Source organism: Apostichopus japonicus, chromosome 16 (assembly GCF_037975245.1).
Source record: "Apostichopus japonicus isolate 1M-3 chromosome 16, ASM3797524v1, whole genome shotgun sequence".
Taxonomy (NCBI): Eukaryota; Metazoa; Echinodermata; class Holothuroidea; order Aspidochirotida; family Stichopodidae; genus Apostichopus; species Apostichopus japonicus.
In genome coordinates, this window is record NC_092576.1 from 18,481,356 (window position 1) to 18,503,042 (window position 21,687).

At 37.4% G+C, this 21,687-nt stretch overlaps 1 protein-coding gene across 1 annotated transcript in view; it reads right to left on the bottom strand.

The window, feature by feature from the left end:
• LOC139982791 (1,4-alpha-glucan-branching enzyme-like) overlaps positions 1 to 19,563 on the bottom strand; it is a 32,758-nt gene extending 13,195 nt beyond the window's left edge. The window contains exons 1-7 of the mRNA XM_071995889.1: positions 19,364 to 19,563; positions 14,416 to 14,585; positions 11,634 to 11,749; positions 7,681 to 8,039; positions 7,216 to 7,425; positions 6,142 to 6,257; positions 1,890 to 2,017 (exon numbers count right to left, since the gene is read on the bottom strand). Coding sequence (XP_071851990.1) covers positions 1,890 to 2,017; positions 6,142 to 6,257; positions 7,216 to 7,425; positions 7,681 to 8,039; positions 11,634 to 11,749; positions 14,416 to 14,585; positions 19,364 to 19,476 — 1,212 coding nt within the window. The 5' untranslated portion in view covers positions 19,477 to 19,563. The remainder of the gene's footprint in view (positions 1 to 1,889; positions 2,018 to 6,141; positions 6,258 to 7,215; positions 7,426 to 7,680; positions 8,040 to 11,633; positions 11,750 to 14,415; positions 14,586 to 19,363) is intronic.
• Positions 19,564 to 21,687: the final 2,124 nt, after the last annotated feature.

Genomic DNA, 21,687 nt, shown 5'->3' on the forward strand with positions numbered 1-21,687 from the left:
ACTGCAATACTGCGTATTTGCAAAGTTCTTTGTTATACTGCAAGCAATCCACGGGCCCTACAATACTACATATCTGCAAGTTCTTCCTAATACTGCAAGCAGTACACACGCATTACAATACTGTGTATTTTACAAAGTTCTTCCTAATACTGCAAGCACTCCACTCACACTACAGAACTGCGTATTTGCAATGTTCTTCTTAATACTGCAAGCAGTACAGTACATGCGCACTACAATACTGTGTATTGCAAAGTTCTTCCTAATACTGCAAGCAGTACCCGCCGCAATACAATACTGCGTATTTGCAATGTTCTTCGCAATACTGCAAGCAGTACATGCGCACTACAATACTGCGTATTTGCAGGCAAATGCAGTTCTAGTATTAATAGAGTTTTGACAACACTGGGGGTATCACTGAATTTCTGTGAGACCAGCCTGGACTTTGGATATCTGTAATAAGTTCCTAGCAGGTACCAACCTGAGGATTAGAGAATCAATCCACTTTTAGAAGTATTCTGGATAGGTATTTTAGACAAAGAGTCTGCCACCAATTGTGTGGCCTCCCTTGACACATTTGAGATTCTGCTAAAAATATCATAACAAATATCACAACCAGTATATAGATATACAGTATGTTAGTAATGCAAATATTTTAATCAACATATTTCCTTCCTTGAAACGTTATTCACTATGTACAAATCTGAACGATGCAAATCGTGTCTGTGAATCTAGTGACTGTACTTCTCTCATACTGTGGAATGTATCCGAGGTTCCAGCCCTCAATATTAACAGAACATAGGCCCCGTGTAACTTGTCAGCAGAAAATATTTAATCATAGTCGAATGCTCTCAAAAAGTCTGTCCATTGAGAACTTGAATTTTGCTACATGTATTCTAGCTTTTTTTTAAGCACTGGCAATTTTTAACCGATTGGCTGAAAACGTTACCAAGTCTGCAAACTTTCAATATTTTAACCCTATCTAGATGCTTTCACTTTTATCGAGACCTAAACTGAACAATCACGAAAATCTATTTTTATTTTACTTCTAGACAGCCTGATTGGCAAGTCTTCAGCTGGTAACTGTAGCTGTAGTACCAGGAATGTGCCCAGGATTTCCTGACTGCCGGGTAAACTGATCACCGTCCTGGGGGAGGGGTCTAAGGGGAGGGGGTATCGATTTTTGATGGTGCTCAGATGCCAAATGCTGGCACTTGTGTAGCTTCTTAAGCACATACTCAAGTACTAGTTTTGCTGACAATTTACCTTTTTTAATTTTTTTAGTGAAATATATTACGTACCTGGTAAAAGTTATTAGTTTGTTTCAAAGAGATTTTACAAGGGACCGACCGAGAGCTGTAAGTAGTGTTTCTTGCATGCGTAACTGATGCATTATGAGATTTTGGCATAGGCTAGGCCCAATTTACCTTGAATATATTGTTAGGAATGTCAGGATTTTAGATGAAAATAGTGCTTTGCGGGATTCACAATTTTTAAGACAGTGCTGGGCGGTAATTTTGAGCGTGGGCACATCCATGTGTAGTACTCTGGAAAGGGTTTAAACAATCACAGGAAATTGTGAGTTTCACAGAAGGACTTTGTCTCCATAGTAAATGGAAATACTACCAGCAGATTTGGAATTCCCTATCTGTCCACTTTGTAAAAGTGTATGAATCAAGAGTAAACCTTGAAAAGCAACAAGATACTTTGATCGATTTTGATATCCTTTGGCATACTAAACTTGACTCTTTCTCAACAAACTCTTACGTGGGGCTTTCTTGAAAATGGATCCGTGTCGATTCCCAACCAGTGTTACTGCAAGCGAGGGGCTTACGGTAGTCTTACATCAACATCGCTAACAAAGATAACAGAAATGTTGACATCAGACTTACCTCAGCGATGGTGATTGCAGTAGGCAGGACTTTGTGAATCATGTGATTCGCTAAGGCGAGGTACGTCAAGGCTTCTGTGTCCACAGACAATCCAAAATATTCATGATATCCACCACTGAAACCAGTTCCTGGAAGAGAAGAATGCTTTTTGTAAGCAGCCACAAGACTTCTTCTTTAACAAATCAAAACGTTTTTTTTTTCAACTCTGCACGGTCATGCTATCAGTAGGAAAGTTGGCTTGTGTACGACAATTGATTGCAACCAAGTTCTAAGCAGGCAAATTACATTTCCATGTAAAACAGATACTCTATAATAACAAGGGTGAAGTAAGCTGCAGTAAACCCAGAATACAAACTATTAAAGGAAGGTTCCAAGTTTATAAATGTTTGAGATTGATGAATCTAGCTCAAACAGAGTCATAGCTTTAATAATGCTGACAACGTTTGATTCAGATTACCTTTCTCAGTTTACACCAGCATACAAAACTGCAAACAGAAACATTGTCACAAAAAGATGAACAGCATGACACTACAATAACCACAAGCTATCAGAAACTAATCTAGCACACAATACATCAAAAACTGTTTAGCCACATGAATAGATATCATTCACAAAGGCAAGTTAAGTTTTAAACATATCTCTTCCTTTCAGAGATAGCATACAACTACCAGTACCGATATCTAAACATCACCAAGCCATCCTTTATATTGTATGCCCATCAAATAAGTCACAGTGTACCTATATCTATACATCACCAAGCCATGCTTTATATATTGTATCCCTATCACACAAGTCACAGTGTACCTATATCTATACATACCAAGCCATGCTTTATAGATTGTATCCCTATCACACAAGTCACAGTGTACCTTTATCTATACATCACCAAGCCATGCTTTATAGATTGTATTCCCATCACATAAGTCACAGTGTACCTATATCTATACATCACCAAGCCATGCTTTATATATTGTATCCCTATCACACAAGTCACAGTGTACCTATATCTATACATACCAAGCCATGCTTTATATATTGTATCCCCATCACATAAGTCACATGGTACCTATATCTATACATCACCAAGCAATGCTTTATAGATTGTATCCCTATCACACAAGTCACAGTGTACCTTTATCTATACATCACCAAGCCATGCTTTATATATTGTATCCCCATCACATAAGTCACAGTGTACCTATATCTATACATCACCAAGCAATGCTTTATAGATTGTATCCCTATCACACAAGTCACAGTGTACCTTTATCTATACATCACCAAGCCATGCTTTATAGATTGTATCCCCATCACATAAGTCACATGGTACCTATATCTATACATCACCAAGCCATGCTTTATATATTGTATCTCCATCACATAAGTCACAGTGCACCTATATCTATACATCACCAAGCCATGCTTTATATATTGTATTCCCATCACATAAGTCACAGTGTACCTATATCTATACATCACCAAGCCGTGCTTTATATATTGTATCAGTATCCCCATCACATAAGTCACAGTGTACCTACTGTATATATCTATACATCACACCAAGCCATGCTTTATATATTGTATCCCCATCACATAAGTCACAGTGTACCTATATACATCACCAAGCCATGCATTATATTGTATTCCCATTACATAAGTCACAGTGTACCTATATCTATACATCACCAAGCCATGCTTTATATATTGTGTTCCCATCACATAAGTCACAGTGTACCTATATCTATACATCACCAAGCCATGCATTATATTGTATTCCCATTACATAAGTCACAGTGTACTTATATCTATACATCACCAAGCCATGCTTTATATATTGTATCTCCATCACATAAGTCACAGTGTACCTATATCTATACATCACCAAGCCATGCATTATATTGTATTCCCATTACATAAGTCACAGTGTACTTATATCTCACCAAGCCATGCTTTATATTGTATCCCCATCTCATAAGTCACAGTGTACCGATATCTATACATCACCAAGCCATGCTTTATATATTGTATCCCCATCACACAAGTCACAGTGTACCTATATCTATACATCACCAAGCCATGCTTTATATTGTATCCCCATCTCATAAGTCACAGTGTACCGATATCTATACATCACCAAGCCATGCTTTATATATTGTATCTCAATCACATAAGTCACAGTGTACCTATATCTATATATCACCAAGCCATGCTTTATATATTGTATCCCCATCACATAAGTCACAGTGTACCTATATCTATACATCACCAAGCCATTCTTTATATTGTATTCCCATCACACAAGTCACAGTGTACCTATATCTATACATCACCAAGCCATGCTTTATATATTGTATCTCCATCACACAAGTCACAGTGTACCTATATCTATACATCACCAAGCCATGCTTTATATATTGTATCTCCATCACATAAGTCACAGTGTACCTATCTATACACCAAGCCATTCTTTATATTGTATTCCCATCACACAAGTCACAGTGTACCTATATCTATACATCACCAAGCCATGCTTTATATATTGTATCCCCATCACATAAGTCACAGTGTACCTATATCTATACACCAAGCCATGCTTTATATATTGTATCTCAATCACATAAGTCACAGTGCACCTATATCTATACATCACCAAGCCATGCTTTATATATTGTATCCCCATCACATAAGTCACAGTGTACCTATATCTATACATCACCAAGCCATTCTTTATATTGTATTCCCATCACACAAGTCACAGTGTACCTATATCTATATATCACCAAGCCATGCTTTATATATTGTATCCCCATCACATAAGTCACAGTGTACCTATATCTATACATCACCAAGCCATTCTTTATATTGTATTCCCATCACACAAGTCACAGTGTACCTATATCTATACATCACCAAGCCATGCTTTATATATTGTATCTCCATCACATAAGTCACAGTGTACCTATATCTATACATCACCAAGCCATGCTTTATATATTGTATCCCCATCACATAAGTCACAGTGTACCTATATCTATACATCACCAAGCCATTCTTTATATTGTATTCCCATCACACAAGTCACAGTGTACCTATATCTATATATCACCAAGCCATGCTTTATATATTGTATCCCCATCACATAAGTCACAGTGTACCTATATACATCACCAAGCCATGCTTTATATATTGTATCCCCATCACATAAGTCACAGTGTACCTATATCTATACATCACCAAGCCATGCTTTATATATTGTATCCCCATCACATTTGTCACAGTGTAATAATGCAAATACCTACTATTACCTACATCATATATTGGTGGTAAGTCATAGAGGTAACTAGTACGTACACGCTATGTTTCTTCTACAATGATGGTGGTGGTGAATTAGATGTAACTTATGATATATTTACCTCTGGACCTATAGCATGTTGTTTTTATATCACAGATGACTAATATCTCACTATACCATGATGGTTTAAAATAATAGTTCTAAGTAACCAGCTCATACCCTAAATGTTACCTTCACAATCATGGTGCTAACTCAGAGGATATTAATGCACATGATACATGTTAAAATATCATGATTGTTGTACATCATAGAGGTAACTGGTACATACACGATCTGTAACCTTTGCAATGATATTGTGGTATATCAGAGATAACTAATATATATATTTAACTCTTGACTTATGTTGGTGGTACGTCAGAGGTAACTAATATCAAACTTTCCCATGACCACTGTTGTATTATAGAGGTTACTAGTACATCCACTAACTGTTACCTAGTACACAATGTTAGTGACTAATTCTGAGGTAACTACGTCATCCTATTCTTACTATACCATGACGGTTGTAAATCATAGAGGTAACTAGTACACAGATCTAAACTGTTACCTACACATATATCCGAATCTTACCTATGCCATGGCGGTTGTAAATCATAGAGGTAACTAGTACACAGATCTAAACTGTTGCCTAGACACATATATCTGAATCTTACCTTTGTACCATGGTGATGGTAAATCATAGGAGGTAAATAGTACACAGATCTAGACCGTAACCTAGACACATATATCTGAATCTTACCTATGCCATGGTGATGGTAAATCATAGGAGGTAACTAGTACACAGATCTAAACTGTTGCCTACACACATATCCGAATCTTACCTATACCATGGTGATGGTAAATCATAGGAGGTAACTAGTACACAGATCTAAACTGTTGCCTACACATATATCCGAATCTTACCTATGCCATGGTGGTGGTAAATCATAGAGGTAACTCCATCAAAGCGAAAACCGTCAAACATGTATTCATCTAACCAATACCTCAGATTGGAGAGGAGGAACCGCAGTACTTCCCAGCTGTAGAATAAATGGAAATAGAAGCTCATTCTCACTTCTTGTCTCATCAAGTTGTGTGTGTTTCATAACAACATCAACATAACTACGAAGCTCTAGAGAGGACATGGGGAAAATAATTTTATCACCTACTTACGTAATAATACTACGTACGTACGTATGTAATATTTATTACGTACGTATGTGATAAGTTTACGTTCACTACCTAAAGAGTAGCAGTACGTACATACTGTAACATATTGGCCGACATGCAAGATACCTGCATATACATGCATAAAGTATACTGCACTGTTATACTATATTTTACACACTTAATTGATTCACTGGTTCAGAGAGCAGGCCTGTGCCATTCATTACATGCTACTAGTAGTACACAAAAGCATGATAAGGATTAAATAGATGATATACTCTTAAGAATAGCTGTCTTTGTGACTAGACAAAAACAATCTGTTGACTGTTTGAAGTAAACTGCAATGTATTATTTTTGGTACTTTAGAAAGAGACAATGCATTTCTCTGCATTTTGAAAGCTTTGGAATGATTATGTGACAGCAAGAAAAACTGTTCGCATCTCACTGAATCAAAAATATCTGCAAATGTACAAATATCATTACAACCTGCAGACATGTTGTTACCATGGAGATCATGACTTTGGATTGTTTCTGTATAGGAGGCTATGGCAAGCCAAATGGACAATAATTAGATATTTGGCTGCTTAACCTGGAATATCGAATTATTGGCCATTTGGACTGCCATAGGAGGCTAGACAATACTAACCCTGTATGTCCACTGTATGAGAGAATGCTGACATTTTTTTCATTTCTTTATTCCAGTATAAATTTACCGAGGAATTTATAAGGAAAAATACATAACAATATCCTGAGATTATTGTTGGCAACAAACATTATTCTAAACCTTATTGTTTCTACCTTTGTACCTCTGCAGAGGAAACGCTACCCTACCTGTTGTAGTCAAATAGTCGGCTATCCCAAAGAGAATGCTGCCCTCTACTTCCCGAGTGAAAGAAGCAGGCATCTGTGCCGTCAAACTGGTTGAGTCCATCCAGTACGTTCTTCGCCGCGTGACTGTGCACAATATCCAATAGGACTTTCATCCCAAGACTGTGAGCCGTGTCAATAAGCCTCTTCAACTCTTCGGGGGTGCCATAACGACTTGAAAATATAAGAAGGTACATGAAAGATAAGAACATGAAAGATCAAAGATTGTATTGCATTGCTTCGTCACTCTAAGAATGTCTGGAACAGCTTTCAGTATTCTAGTAGACTTACTCCAGCATTTCACTTATTGTAATGGTTATCAAAGAGAATTTGTTAAGAAAAGAGCATTTTCCTAGACAGGCTCACTGTAAAGCTTCATACTACAGCACAATCACAAAGGGAACAACAGGAAGGACGTTTCCTACTAACCTCGAGGGTGCAAAGAAGCTAGTCACTTGATATCCAAAACTAGCATAATATGCATGCTCCATTATGGCCATCAACTGAACAGCATTGTAGCCCTGTTTCTTAATCCGTGGAAGAACATGATCCGTGAAGTGGTCATAACTTGAGACTTTCCCTTCCCACGATGCGATGCCGACATGGGCTTCGTAGATACGGAGAGATCGGAAACTCTCTGGCCGAGGATGCCTAAACTGGTACTTCTCCTCGGCGGGTGGATCCCAGAACAAACTCTGGAAGAGGAAGGTGTCCATATCCTGGTACGTGTAGAAGCAACGCGGAAGAATCCTCTCCACGGTTGAACCATCGCTGGCCACGACAGATAACTGAGAGATATGAACAGATTTACCAGTAGTTACAACCGTTTTATCAAATAGCTGAGATTAACTAAAATGTTTATTATAATTTAAGCAAGATTCTTTGCCCTTTCTAGGCTCTGTTAAATCCACTCTAAACTTTGAAGATTAATATAACCGACAGGCTGTTGTACAGTAGTGCTATCTTGGAGATGTATGACTTTAAAAGTATTGTACAAGAGTGAGACAATTTGCTGCTGTCTTTTGGCAAATTTTTGATGAAACACTGCACTCCCCACGTCATTCATCTCGCTCTTACCGTAAGCTCCGTCCAAGATACATGAACTGTTTATATACTCAGGCGGTCCAACTTTATATTACTGACATTCCTCTCAAAGCAAATAGTCCTTTATAATCAATCAATTAATCAATCAGAAGACATTTATATAGCCCCAAAATCAACAGAAATTGTTCAAAGGCGCTAACAAGCCTTGGTCATTGGTTACTTGTCACACCTTCACACCAAAGTGTGCGCAATTCAATCAATCTCTCCTGGGGCACCACAGTGCACCACAACCCTGTGTCCCCCGGGGGACTTCCCATAGGGTGCAGCCACAAACCTGCGCACACAACTATATTTTACAAGTTACCTCGGAAGTCCCCATTTAAACACCCAGGTGAAGAGAGGCAATGGAGATAAAGTGCCTTGCCCAAGGACACATCGCAGTGATCTGGCCAGGGCTTGAACCTGTAATCCTTAGATTACCAGTCCACTTCCGGGCAGGTCCAAGCTATTGTATCCCTAGAAGCCAAATTTCAAACTTTACTGAAGCACCCTAAATGTGGTGTCATGTTAAAGCTGAATTATTGAAGTTTCAGATTTTCATAATTTTTTAAATTTTTTTTGCCTATTCGAACAATTACAGCCAGCTAATTTGCATAAATTCAAGTTGCAGTGTGACGTACGGGACATTTGGAATCCTATTTCCCTGCCAGCAATATGAACTTATTGAATATAAGTTATGTGGGACATGATACACCCTTCCTTCCAATAATTTTGACATATTATGTTTGGGGTTCATCAATTAAATATGCTAATTAGCTAGTGTCCAAATACTGATGTCCCGTACGTCACAATTTTCAGCACTTTTTTTCAAGTTTTGATATGGACGAACAATTTTTTTTGGGTGATATTCTGTAAAGTTCTAATTAAGAACATTGTTCAACAAAATCCATCCCCAAAAAATTGAAAAAATATTCACAGCAAATCTAATTATCAAAATTAAACATGTGACGTACGGGACAAAATGTGACGTACGGGACATAGTGTGGGGGAAACCCTGTATTTATGCATAATAAACATGCATGGGCTCCAATGGGGACCTCTACTGGAAACCTTCCAATGCTTAGCAATTTATTTTGTTGAAAGATGGTAGTTGCAACTTATAATCCCTGCATGCCTGAAGAGCACAACATGGCTTCAAATAAACCATTGACTGATGACCACCAACAGCCCAGGTGTTGTTCAATATACTATCGGGAAGTCAATTGTGTGTGTGTGTGTGGGATACAGAATCATCTACAATGCTATTCAACATTGACGTTGAATGAGAATGTTGAGTTTGCATTTCAACATTTCGTAGGCCTATTGTGAAGTGTGACTATCATGACTGTGCAACAATGTTCTTGTGTCCTGAACTTAGATAGTGGACATTGAGATTTTTAGTTACAAGTGTAGAGTTTTGCTCGCCCAATTTTTGCAGAGGACAATCACTCATGAGTTTGTTCAATAATCAGTATTAGGTCTATAGAGTTTTCTTTGTTGTACTAGTTTCATAGATGGATATTACATTGACGTTACTGTGGACATTTTGATATGTTTTGAATGGGATGGATCATATTTCAACTTCAGGGTTAATAGTGGGGAGTATGATACAGTGTTGTACAGTATACAATATACCGAAACACTTTTGCATCAAAACTTTGCATCTTGAATCATTTGTGGTCTAACAAAGCTAGAATTGATGTTATGAGTATTTGGTCTGGTAACCAGTATTAGGTCTGTAGAGTTTTCTTTGTTGTACTAGTTTCATAGATGGACATTACGTGGACGTTACCTCGGACATTTTGGTATGTTTTGAATGGGATATGGATCATATTTCAACTTCAGGGTCAATAGTGGGGAGTATGATACAGTGTTGTACAGTATATACTGGAAACAGTTTTGCACCGAAACTTGCATCTTGAATCATTTGTGGTCTAACAAAGCTAGAATTGATGTTATGATGAGTATTTGGTCTGGTAACCAGTATTAGGTCTATAGAGTTTTCTTTGTTGTACTAGTTTCATAGATGGACATTATGTGGATGTTACTGTGGACATTTTGGTATGTAATGAATATGATGGATCATATTTCAACTTCAGGGTCAATAGTGGGGAGTATGATACAGTGTTGTACAGTATATATACCACAACAGTTTTGCATCAAAACTTTGCATCTTGAATCATTTGTGGTCTAACAAAGCTAGAATTGATGTTATGAGTATTTGGTCTGGTAACCAGTAATAGGTCTATAGAGTTTTCTTTGTTGTACTAGTTTCATATATATGGACATTATGTGGATGTTACTGTGGACATTTTGGTATGTTTTGAATGGGATGGATCATATTTAAACTTGAGGGTCAATAGTGGGGAGTGTGATACAGTGTTGTACAGTATATACCAAAACAGTTTTGCACCAAAACTTGCATCTTGAATCATTTGTGGTCCAACAAAGCTAAAATTGATGTTATGAGTATTGGATGAATGTGTAGAGTAGATTTATACTTTACGCATTCCATGTTTTATGTAGTGGAATGATCTCACAAGTACAGTCACTGCTCTTTTCGATCCCCGAAAGAAGGAAATATGGCATTAAATTACCAATGACATTGTTCTGGCATATCCAAATTAATGTTTTTATGTAGAAATCAGCTTGTTATGGTATATTCAGGAATAAAAATATGAGTTTTCATAGTCAATTCTATTTGGACAAATTGTCCCGTACGTCACATGTCCCATACGTCACAGGACAATTTTCATTTGTGTAATCACTGAACTGGAATGGCTTCATATTTTTTTCTAATATGTTACAGCTTAGCCCTTGGAAGGTTAGGCTATTCACTAGTTATAACAGCTTGATCACTGCCCTCCTAATTTCAGACGGATTTCAGCATTGCTCTTTAGCAAAAAAAACACAAAATTCTCTGGTCCCGTACGTCACACTGTACATTAATTAAGATGGGACCTAATTAAAGCAAGTGTAGGAAATCTTCATGAGTTTGTAATAAAGTAGCAGCAATAACAAATATGAAAACCTGAAAAAGTTTCTGGAAAATAGATTTTTTATAACTTTTAGACACATTTAAGTCTCTGAAATGTCCCGTACGTCACAGTGCAAATAGCTTGGACCTGCCCTTCCCTAACCACTTGACCACAATGCTCAATGACCATAGCAAAATAGTCCTTTATACAATACATGATTTAACTTATAAATCACACTGAAAAATATAGAACTGACCTCAAAAGAACACATGAGGTTTTTGTTTCTATATAGATATTGTACCATATGAAATGTTTCCTTACCTTCACAATAGATTTATGAGGGATAGGTGAGGTGCCATCTTTTTTTGGTGGTAATTTGATCTCCCAACATCCATAACCAGCACTGTTGAATGCATACTCATCAGCCTTCCACCCATCTGTAAAATGAACCATGAAAACATGATAAATAAAATGACATTCGTCAGCTTCAACATCAGCAACATCGTCAACATCATTATAATTATCACTAACATCGTCATCAACATCATCATCATAACCATAATCATCATAATGAACAACATCGTCATCATAGTTTACATCATCATCATTATCATCAACATCGTCATCATCATCATAATGATCAACATAGTCATGATCAACAACCTCATTATCATCAACATCATCATCATCGTAACCATCATCGTCATCATGAACAACATTGTCATCATTTATATCATCATCATTTACATTGTGATCAACATCATCATCATCATAACCATCATCATCATGAACAACATCGTCATCATCTACATCATCATTATCATCAACATCGTCATCATCATCATTATCATCAACATAGTCATCATCAACATCATCATCATCATCATAACCATCGTCGTCGTTGTCATCATTATTATTGTGGTATCATCATTGTTATCATTAACATTGTCATCATTAACATCATCACCATCATCATAAACATTGTCATCGGTGTCGTCGTTAACACCTTCCTCATCATGAACAACATTGTCATCATCACTATCATCAACAAACCAGGTAGTCGATAATTAGTGCTCAGCCATGAGTGTGTCTTAACAACTTCATGGAACAGTTATTACCATGTACGAACAAATCAGGCTACTGTACATAGCTACAGTACTACTGTACTGTATATGTAGGCTCTAGAGGTACAACACTGTTAAATGTTCACATTACAATTCATAATATATTAGAGCTACAGTATGTAGTTACTATTAAGACCCTAAATGTACAGTGGCGACAAAATATGATTACAAATCCTTTCAGAAAACATGGACCTTCACAGATTAAATATCTACCCTAGAGCTTTCAAGCTTTGTTGTATCCAACTAGCTATGTTTAGGATTGTCCTCTTTATTCATATTTGAACTTGCAATAATCTACAAAGGTCCCTAACGCTGAGAACGAATGTGTACTTTACGCTAGATACATTCAATCTCCTAAATACTCAATCCACGGCCCAAATCATATCTAGAGTGAAACATAATGTGTGGCTGTGATGTCACACCTGTCTTCTTCAAGCAGGACAACCAGAGCAGTTCTGTAGATTTCTCTAAATTAATTACAAACCGAAAAATCTGAAGGTAATGAAATTACTGACTTCACCGGGATGACATATTACCGTATTTTGCTTCTGTAGACTATTTTAAGAAGTCCCCGCTGTTATCATCAGCTGTGCGGGTTAGTTCTCTGTACCGTATATGTTGAGACAATTAGGTCAGTTCCTGAGATACAACACACAACTCAATGGGGAAATATATTCTTTTAAGGCCTCTAATGACATGTTAACTATCACCTGTACAAATTTGTCAAAGGACAAATGGTGCTGAATGTCATGCAAGGGTGAGCACTCTTGTAAAGTAAAAAGTGTAATATGGGTCATTCCGTGTCAAATCAACCAGTGGTCCCAAGGTGACCCTCTCAGAACTTGATGAAACTTCACCCCAGGGTCAAGAAGGGAGCCCTCTTTTTGACCTTTTTCTGGCTGGAGCCAACTTTGAGCCTATGCCATTTCTTAATTAATGCATTTGTGAGCTTATGTTTGCTTATGGGTATAGACATGCAACCATAGATAATACCCAAGGAATATAGGATTCATGTGACCCCTCGTGTGGGCACAGGGTACCCTAAAAATCACAAGAAACATTTTTGGCAGAATAAAGTGCCTACTTTGGGTGATCATAACCAGAAAAATAAAGGAGAAAAAGTTAAATTGATAGAATACCAAATTTGAGCTCTCTACCTGGTACAAAGACTGAATTATGAGCTTCCAAAGTCGGAAAATATCACAAAAGTCACTTTTCGCGAATCGAGCAAGTGCAAAATGGTCATTTCGACCAAATTTCAACGGGCCATATCTCGAAAACGACATGGAGTATGATTTTAATTTTTTGCATGTGTTCATTTGGGACATACTCTATCATTCTTGTGAAATTTCATCTAAATCTGAGAGGGTCACCTGGGAACTTTTCAGAAAATTGTTTGATTTGAGGCGGAATGACACATACAACTTGGACTGTGACAGCAGTGTTTTCTTAACAGTCTACAGCAATTATCAAAATTATTAAGTTTGTGCCCAAAGTCATCCTCTGAGATTGTAATCTTAAATCAAACTTTAATGCAATTTAGATCTTAGTCATTTTCACCAAATGAAGGAATTCTGTCATTTTAGTCGGCTGAAAATGTGACCAAGCATTACTCAAATTAAGATATTGATCAAACTAAGACAATCTCCTCTAGAGCTGTTTCCACCAGGTGAAGGTCACCGAATGAGTCTTCAATGAAATTGACCGGTTCTCGATGTATCATTGCCCAGACCATTAATTTTCATATTAACCACATTTAGTTGATCATTAATAGTTGAAATGACATCTGATTACCGTCAACAAGCGTTCTAACCAGTTATGAAATGGGATTTCGACATTGAATACAGCCATAGGCAAATACAAAATACAAAATCTAAATCAAACATAATTTTTTAAAGAAGCTGTGCGTAAGCCACAAAGATAAGAATGATCATGACTGATAGAAAGCAAGCAAGCATGTCTTTTAATTTTAGACTTACTAAAGTCTCCTTTGAGATACACTGCTCTAGCCCCCGGCAACCACTCTTTGCATTTGATCCCGCCGTCCGGCGTCCTCTTTAATCCCCATTCACGATAGCTTTGACTGAAGGCATCGAGACCACCGTGGTCTTTTTCGATTTTGTCCAGCAACTGTTCGAAGCAGCCATACCTGTAATATTTAGAAATCAAAATCAAAACCTTTCTGCCTTTTTTTAACATAAATGTGAACAGCAACAAAGTATCAACGATTACAGGTCTTAGAACAAACATTCCAACAAAAGTTTCATGGCAAGCCCTTTGGTACGCACAATCTAGACCTTTAGGTGGCACCTGTTGCTTTAACAACTGGTGAAAGTAAGTTGTAACTATAGAGCAAAAGAAAATTAGCACAAAGAAATTAGCAGCCATATTGATGGTAGTGTATTCAAGAAAATGACTTCATATCCCATCTTAGTTGTCATATTAGCGAAACTGTCCAAGAACTACTAACATCCGAGGTGTCCTGATCTAGCCCTAGATATTTCAAGTACATTTCTAAGTATTGCAAGTTAAATCAAGTAGTACTGTTTATGGGCAGGGTCAAGGGAAATGTAACATTTGGCTTGAAATTGAAATGTACAGAACATGGTCAAATGTGGTATGGCTAGATAGTTAAAGAGTTATATTTTACCACTACATGTGCTTGCAGAACAAAAATATAATAATTTAATAAAAAGTTATCTAGACATATATAGCACATGCCAATTTGCACAGTTTGTGTTATGCCAAATTCTGGTGATATTTTTAAAACCAAATTTTTCCTAGTACAAAGATGACTTAGAAAGATGACATACACAACCTAGTAGTCATGGTCAATATTATGCATACCACAGGAATAATTTTCCTTCAATGTCTGTAATTTGTCAATTAGCAGAAAATGCTAATTACCTGATTTGTCCCTCCGTTACCTGTCCCTCCGTTACCAAAGAAACACATTTTTTTTTTATTTCTCAGTCATTCAATGCTGGAAAAATTTCATAATTTGTATAAAACACTTTCTTAGGATTCTCCACTCAAGAAATGTTAAACCAAGGTGTTAGCTTCTTTTTATGAGCAAAGAAAAAGTGAACTAGTGTCCCTCCGTTACCAGTAACGGAGGGACAATTGTTTACTGCTCCTGTGCACATATTCCTGGGAGGTTGCTTGCTACTTGTTGTGTTCTAAGAATGGAATTCTTGACTTCCTGTTAATGTGAAGAGAACAACAGCTTGAATAGCATTAATTAATTCCTCAGAATGTGAAGTCATGGAGTCAAGAAAAGCTAATTTTGATTTAGAAAAAACCACACCAAAAACACCAGCTGGAAGGTACAGAATGGACGTTATCATTCATACACTGCTGATGCCAACCAGTTCAAAACTGTGAGCAATATTTCAGCTGTGAGAATCAAGGACATTTTCTTCCATTTGCAAGAGCTTCCAAAGCCACTTTTCTTCAGCAAGAGCAAAATCAAAATTTGTTGATTAGGATTAAAAGAAAGTACTAGAATACTGTAGTTGCAGACATGTTCAAAGCATAGTTGTGATTGGAATATTGGTTTTTATTCTTATGATATTGTTGTTTTGTTTTGAGTTTTATCAATATCGCAGGAAGTTAATCCACAAATATTACATTCAGGCATACTGAACCTTTCTGCAGTACAGTAGCTACTGTAACTGTATCATGTTATGTCTCAAAATGTTTTTGTCTTATTTATTGTTGTTAAATTGTTTTAATACCACTGCATTATTATGGTTTCATCATTAAAGTTAGAAGTTACTTCAGCATTTCACTTTTAAGCCCATTATCAATTACTGCACCAATTGGTTTCTACAAAGTACTAGTAGTATTTGGAAGACAAAATGTGGCTGGCATACTACTGTAATGAAATTTCTGCACACGGTACAGTACAGTACCTGTGAACTGTCTAAGTACTGTAAATATGTCATTTACTGACTTACTTTGAACTGCACTAGCCACCCCCCCCCCTCCCATCCCCCAAACAGTAGCTAATAATGCAGTTAGAGAGTGCTAAATGATGAGACTGTTCTGTTTAAACTTGTTCTTTTAATCAATTTCTTACTATTTTTTTCTTTTTTCTTACATTTTTATTAACCACTGAAATTGCTAATGTTTTGGTAAACATAGCTGTTGGTTTAATGTTCTTATCCTTGTTTCCCTAAGAGTAATATAACTTTTAGTCCAATAGCAATAAAAATATTGAATCTGAAGCAGCAAAAACAGGCAAAAGGCTACACTAAACAACACTGAACATTTTGTGTCCCTCCGTTACCATCGGAATTGTCCCTCCGTTACTGTACAAAATCAACTGTAGATTTGACAATTGATGCCTGTTCATCTAATTTTTCCTTGGTGTATGTGAAGCAATGTACCAGCCAAAACACCTGATATAAGTTACATGGTCAGTGCAACTTAAGAACAGTGAATTTGACATCTTCAAAAAAAAGTGTGAAAACACGTGTTCATTTGGTGTCCCTCCGTTACCATGATGTTTTTCATGCCATATTTTTCCTACAGTAACAGCCACAAGTATTAATTTTATGGGTATGAAGCAAGCAACTACAGTACAGTACCTGTCTAGATAGGGCACACAAGAAATTGCAACATACTCCCTCAAACTTATGCAAAGAGAGACAAAATGTGTAAGGAAAACAGTCAAATGTCCCTCCGTTACCGCTTTACCCTGCCCATATATGTGAAAATTTGGAATCATTTTGGACTAAAATCACTTAATGACCATCAGCTAGCATATGTACTAACAGGTTGCAACCTATAAATTTGAAGCTGCAAGTTTGCATACAAATAAAGTTCTCACATTGATTATTGATGAAATATCAGGCACTGTTATCAACAACATCATTTTTTTTTATATTATTTTATAAGGATTGGGAAATTTCTTCAATAATCACTGAGAATTTCATCAAAAAAAATTATGAAAATAGATTAGCACATTGCATAACAACTGTTTTACCCTGTAAAGTTAAAACCACTACTGTAGGCTTCTTTTATTCATTTATTTTTTTGCATTACTGTTACAGTAGTCAATGGTAGCTGCATAACCCGATCAAATGCAAGTGTATTTTTAATACATTATGTATTCATTAACAGCATGTACACAGAGACCGTGTTGAAATGGACTCGCACAGCAGTGGGCAGTCAATGTGGTAGGTATACAGGTTCCTATGTATAATATGTGGTTTGATTGGACGACTTGGATCAACGAAACAATCTATTTGATGCGACTACCACATATAACTTGAATATACAATACTTCACTCACATTACTGTATATAGCTAGTCAGATAATATAACCTGCCCAAACAAAAGTGAATCTCAAGCTCATGTTGTCAAAAAGCATAGATAACTATTTCATTGGTTGCTGTGTGGTTAGAGAACACAACTGATCAGACATATGTGTGTGTTGTACATTGCAATAATGTTACATACAACTTAAAAATGTCCTAACTCTGGAAAGTATGGTGAACAACATTGAACTGAATTAAACAAATACAATACATTAAGTCACAGAAAATTTGTGCATAATGTGAGGGAAGGTGGCATAATCCATATTCATGAATCATGAGCTCTCCCCGTAACAAGTTTATATCTGACCTGTGACCCGACAAATTGCCTGTATCTATGCGTGTTGCACAGTGGACTCTATTGTTTATCTGTCATACAGTATTACTCACTAAAACAGTGGTCCCTATTGTTTTGATGTGGAGCACCCCTTCAGTTTAAGCTATATATCTTTAGTGTTGCTTCCGCACACACGCCGTCTAACCACTGTTAGAAGAACTTGTATCTTGAATCTCTCTAAACCATTATGATATAATTTTAGACGTAACAATTGACTTCATATTTGAGCAAAACAATCGAGTTTGAGATGTGAGAGCTATAAAGTTCTCATGGCTAACAAATCCGTCTGCTGGCCGTTGTAACACCGTCCTCTTTTACGTCTTCTATTATGGGCTTTCAATTACTTTACTGGCTTTAATACCCAGTAATGGCCCTGTAACCTCAATTAATTTAATCAGAACGTACAGCATCACATTAAGATTGGGCAATATATACCCAATGGACAAACAGTACTGCCAACAACAAAAAGTCGCAAGCATCAACTAAAGTTTTGTATTCAGTCGGCATGTAACCCTCAAATTAAACTAGACCTAAGTTGAAGTGGATTCTACCGACATCACACAAATCTTACAATCCATCAAGCTGCAGTGTACAGTTAGATCTCGAGATGAGAGGATGTATTTGCCACCTCCTATTCTCTGGAGCTTTGGAAAATCTTGTGTATAAGCCTATTGTGTATGCTTACTGAACGGGTACGTAGTGCGCAGCTGATAGCAATATAAATTCCAAACAGTATTTGGCTGATTAGAGCAAGAGATTTATGCTACGCAGTAGTGACTGACATTGGCTTTAAAGTGAATACAAAAATTAAACAAGGCTTCGGACTTCGGCAGAGCCAAGAAGCAACAGCTGAACATCCTAAAGGTATTCGTTGGTCAACTATATGTTGCTTGAGACTGACTGGGCATCTGGCCTATTTCAGCGTCAGTGATATTACATTGTTCGAAAACCTAAACAGGCTTGGCATTTGGCCCTTTCTTGCCAGGAGTCCAATACATCAATCATATACTGTAGGCTACTTTGCCTGTGACATGTTGTTTTAGACTTAGACTCTCTCGAGGTCTAACTGTACACTGAAGAATGATCGATTGTGCAATCTCATGTAATTCCGAAGTTTAGTGTGATGGAGGTAGAATCGCACGGTGGTATAACTTAGGCCTAGCCAAGGCCTAGCATTGTAATGATACGTACTCCCGTTATCAATAGCCTAGCCACAATAAAACACATTATACATGTTAGGCTCCAAAACATGAAATGTGCAGTGTTTACCTCCGCCTGAGTTCCTTGTCGTGATCTTTTAAATATGGATCAAGCTCGTATAGTTTTTCACTAGACGGAATTTTCACCTTCTCCGTGTCGATGAGCATGCCTTGAACTGCCATAACTATGCAGAAGAAAGCCACATAACCGAGAATAATCACGAACAGGCGGATCAATGTGAACAAGGGTGCATACTGAAAAGACGACAGCTTTACCGTGTGATTATTTGGGTTGAAGGCCAGGTCACTGATATCATACGTGCCGTGCAGCATGCAGCTGCCCGGCCCTCGATAAAGATGTCAACGACTGATGCAAGGGCCTTCTATTCGTTTAGTCAGTGACGTACACAAGAATCTGAATAAAAACGATGTTAACCCTTCAGACGTCACATGTAACCCAGTTGTTCATCAGCTGTGTCAAACTGGGCTCTAAGTCACATGAGATTGCTAGCCCATACAAGAAGTTGTTACTATTTTCTAGGGAAAAAAAGTCACCCACTTTAGAGCCAGCTAGCTGGGCACGAAACAAAAACACCATCCACTCCAAACGCGGATGGGCCCGGATCCCTAATGTTGAGAATGAAACCATGCTGCAGTGTATTAAAGACATAAACTTCACGGATGCAGTCTCATCTGTAAAGACACACATCAGTCGAAAATGATTGAAAATCCCTTTTTGGCCTCCCTTGCTTGTTTCCTTTTCCATTTTGTTATCTTTCCCAATTCTCTCTGTCCCTTTTTTGTCTATTTTTTCTTTCTTTTTCTTATTACTCTTTTTTGGGCTACTTCTTCTTCGTTTGCCTTTTCTTTCGACTTTTCTCTAGACCTCTCTTTTTCTTTTCTTCATTATATTTTTCTTTCTTTGTTCTTTTCCGTCCTCGTTCTGTGGTTCATATTTTCATTTGTGACTTATACACTAACATATCTTTTAATAAAGTTGGGACGACTTAAGATGTCTTCTCCAACATACTTATATATTTACAAGGGGTCGGACACCACTAGAAGCATTCCAGATCAGATCGATACTAACAGTCTGGAATGATGTAAGTCAAGTCCCATCTGAAACCCCTCCCTGCAGTTCTCCTATAAACGTTACCCTACCCCAGTCGGTCCACAACTTTAGACTTCATGATGTTTCTGACTACAATATGGATGTTATTGAAATATATATCTATATCTTATCGTAGATAGATACAGGCACGTATCGAGGAATTTGCCAAGGGAGGGGCGAACCTGTAGGCAAATTATCGGAGCCGTAGATTCGGCATTGGAAACTTTCAGAGCCGTATATCTAAGTATACGGCTCTGGAAACTTTCTAAGCGTAGCGCCACCATACCTCCCAGATCGCTGGAAATGGCAATTCGCAGGCCTTGCAAGTTGCATCTAGGCATTTTCTAATTAAAATTATTAGCGATATGCATAAAAACGTACACAAAAAATATGCTCAAGGGGGGGGGGCGGTCTCCCCCTTCGTCCCACCCCCCCTCCCATGGCTACGCGCCTGGGTAGAGATTGATAAAATTTTCTTTATACCGGATTATTCATAAACGGATAAGACAAGTGCATAACGGTACCAATGCCATGATTTTCATCTTGTGGTCAAGGGCCCGGAGTTCAAGGCCCAGTGACAACGTGTCCCAATGTCAAGGGGTTCTCGCGATCAAGGACACAGCGTGTTCAAGATGCTTCCTTTACTTCTATGGACGACATATCAACTTTCTGTTCTCGGTATGTGCCAGTCAGACATAATCAAAGGGAGGGTATACTAAATGGGGTATAACCTTGGTAATTATGAGATCAGGTTAACGTGTAAAGGTGACGCGTTTGAGTCCAGCTAGATAAAACATTCCCTGGAAATTATAAATACCACAGATATTTAGGTAAACAGGATCATATCTGTGTAACTAAAATATTTCTAGAAACAGTTTGATATAATTTTAATAGTCATCTGCTTTCGCTCCTAACTATGTTTGGAATACCAAAAACATTGGACAATCGTTTAGCTTTAAGAAGTGTGAAATATTTTACTGTAGACATCAAGTCATATTTATTGGGCATTAAAGCCTTTTTCAGTGAAATCATCCAAGTGAGAGCCGGGACGCGAATATTTTTTTCCCAAACTGAACTGACACTGAAATTATTTCCTCGATTCTGATTGGTTATCAGCGAGCACGTGATATACTTTAGTTTTCAACATGGATCCTCCATAATCTGTCGATATCAGTATGATCAACACAATCAAATTCAAGATATTAACATTAGCAACCTTCCAGAACTTTTAGTAGGTATATTTGAACGAAAGTATAGAGTGAAGCAACTATTCCCAACTACTG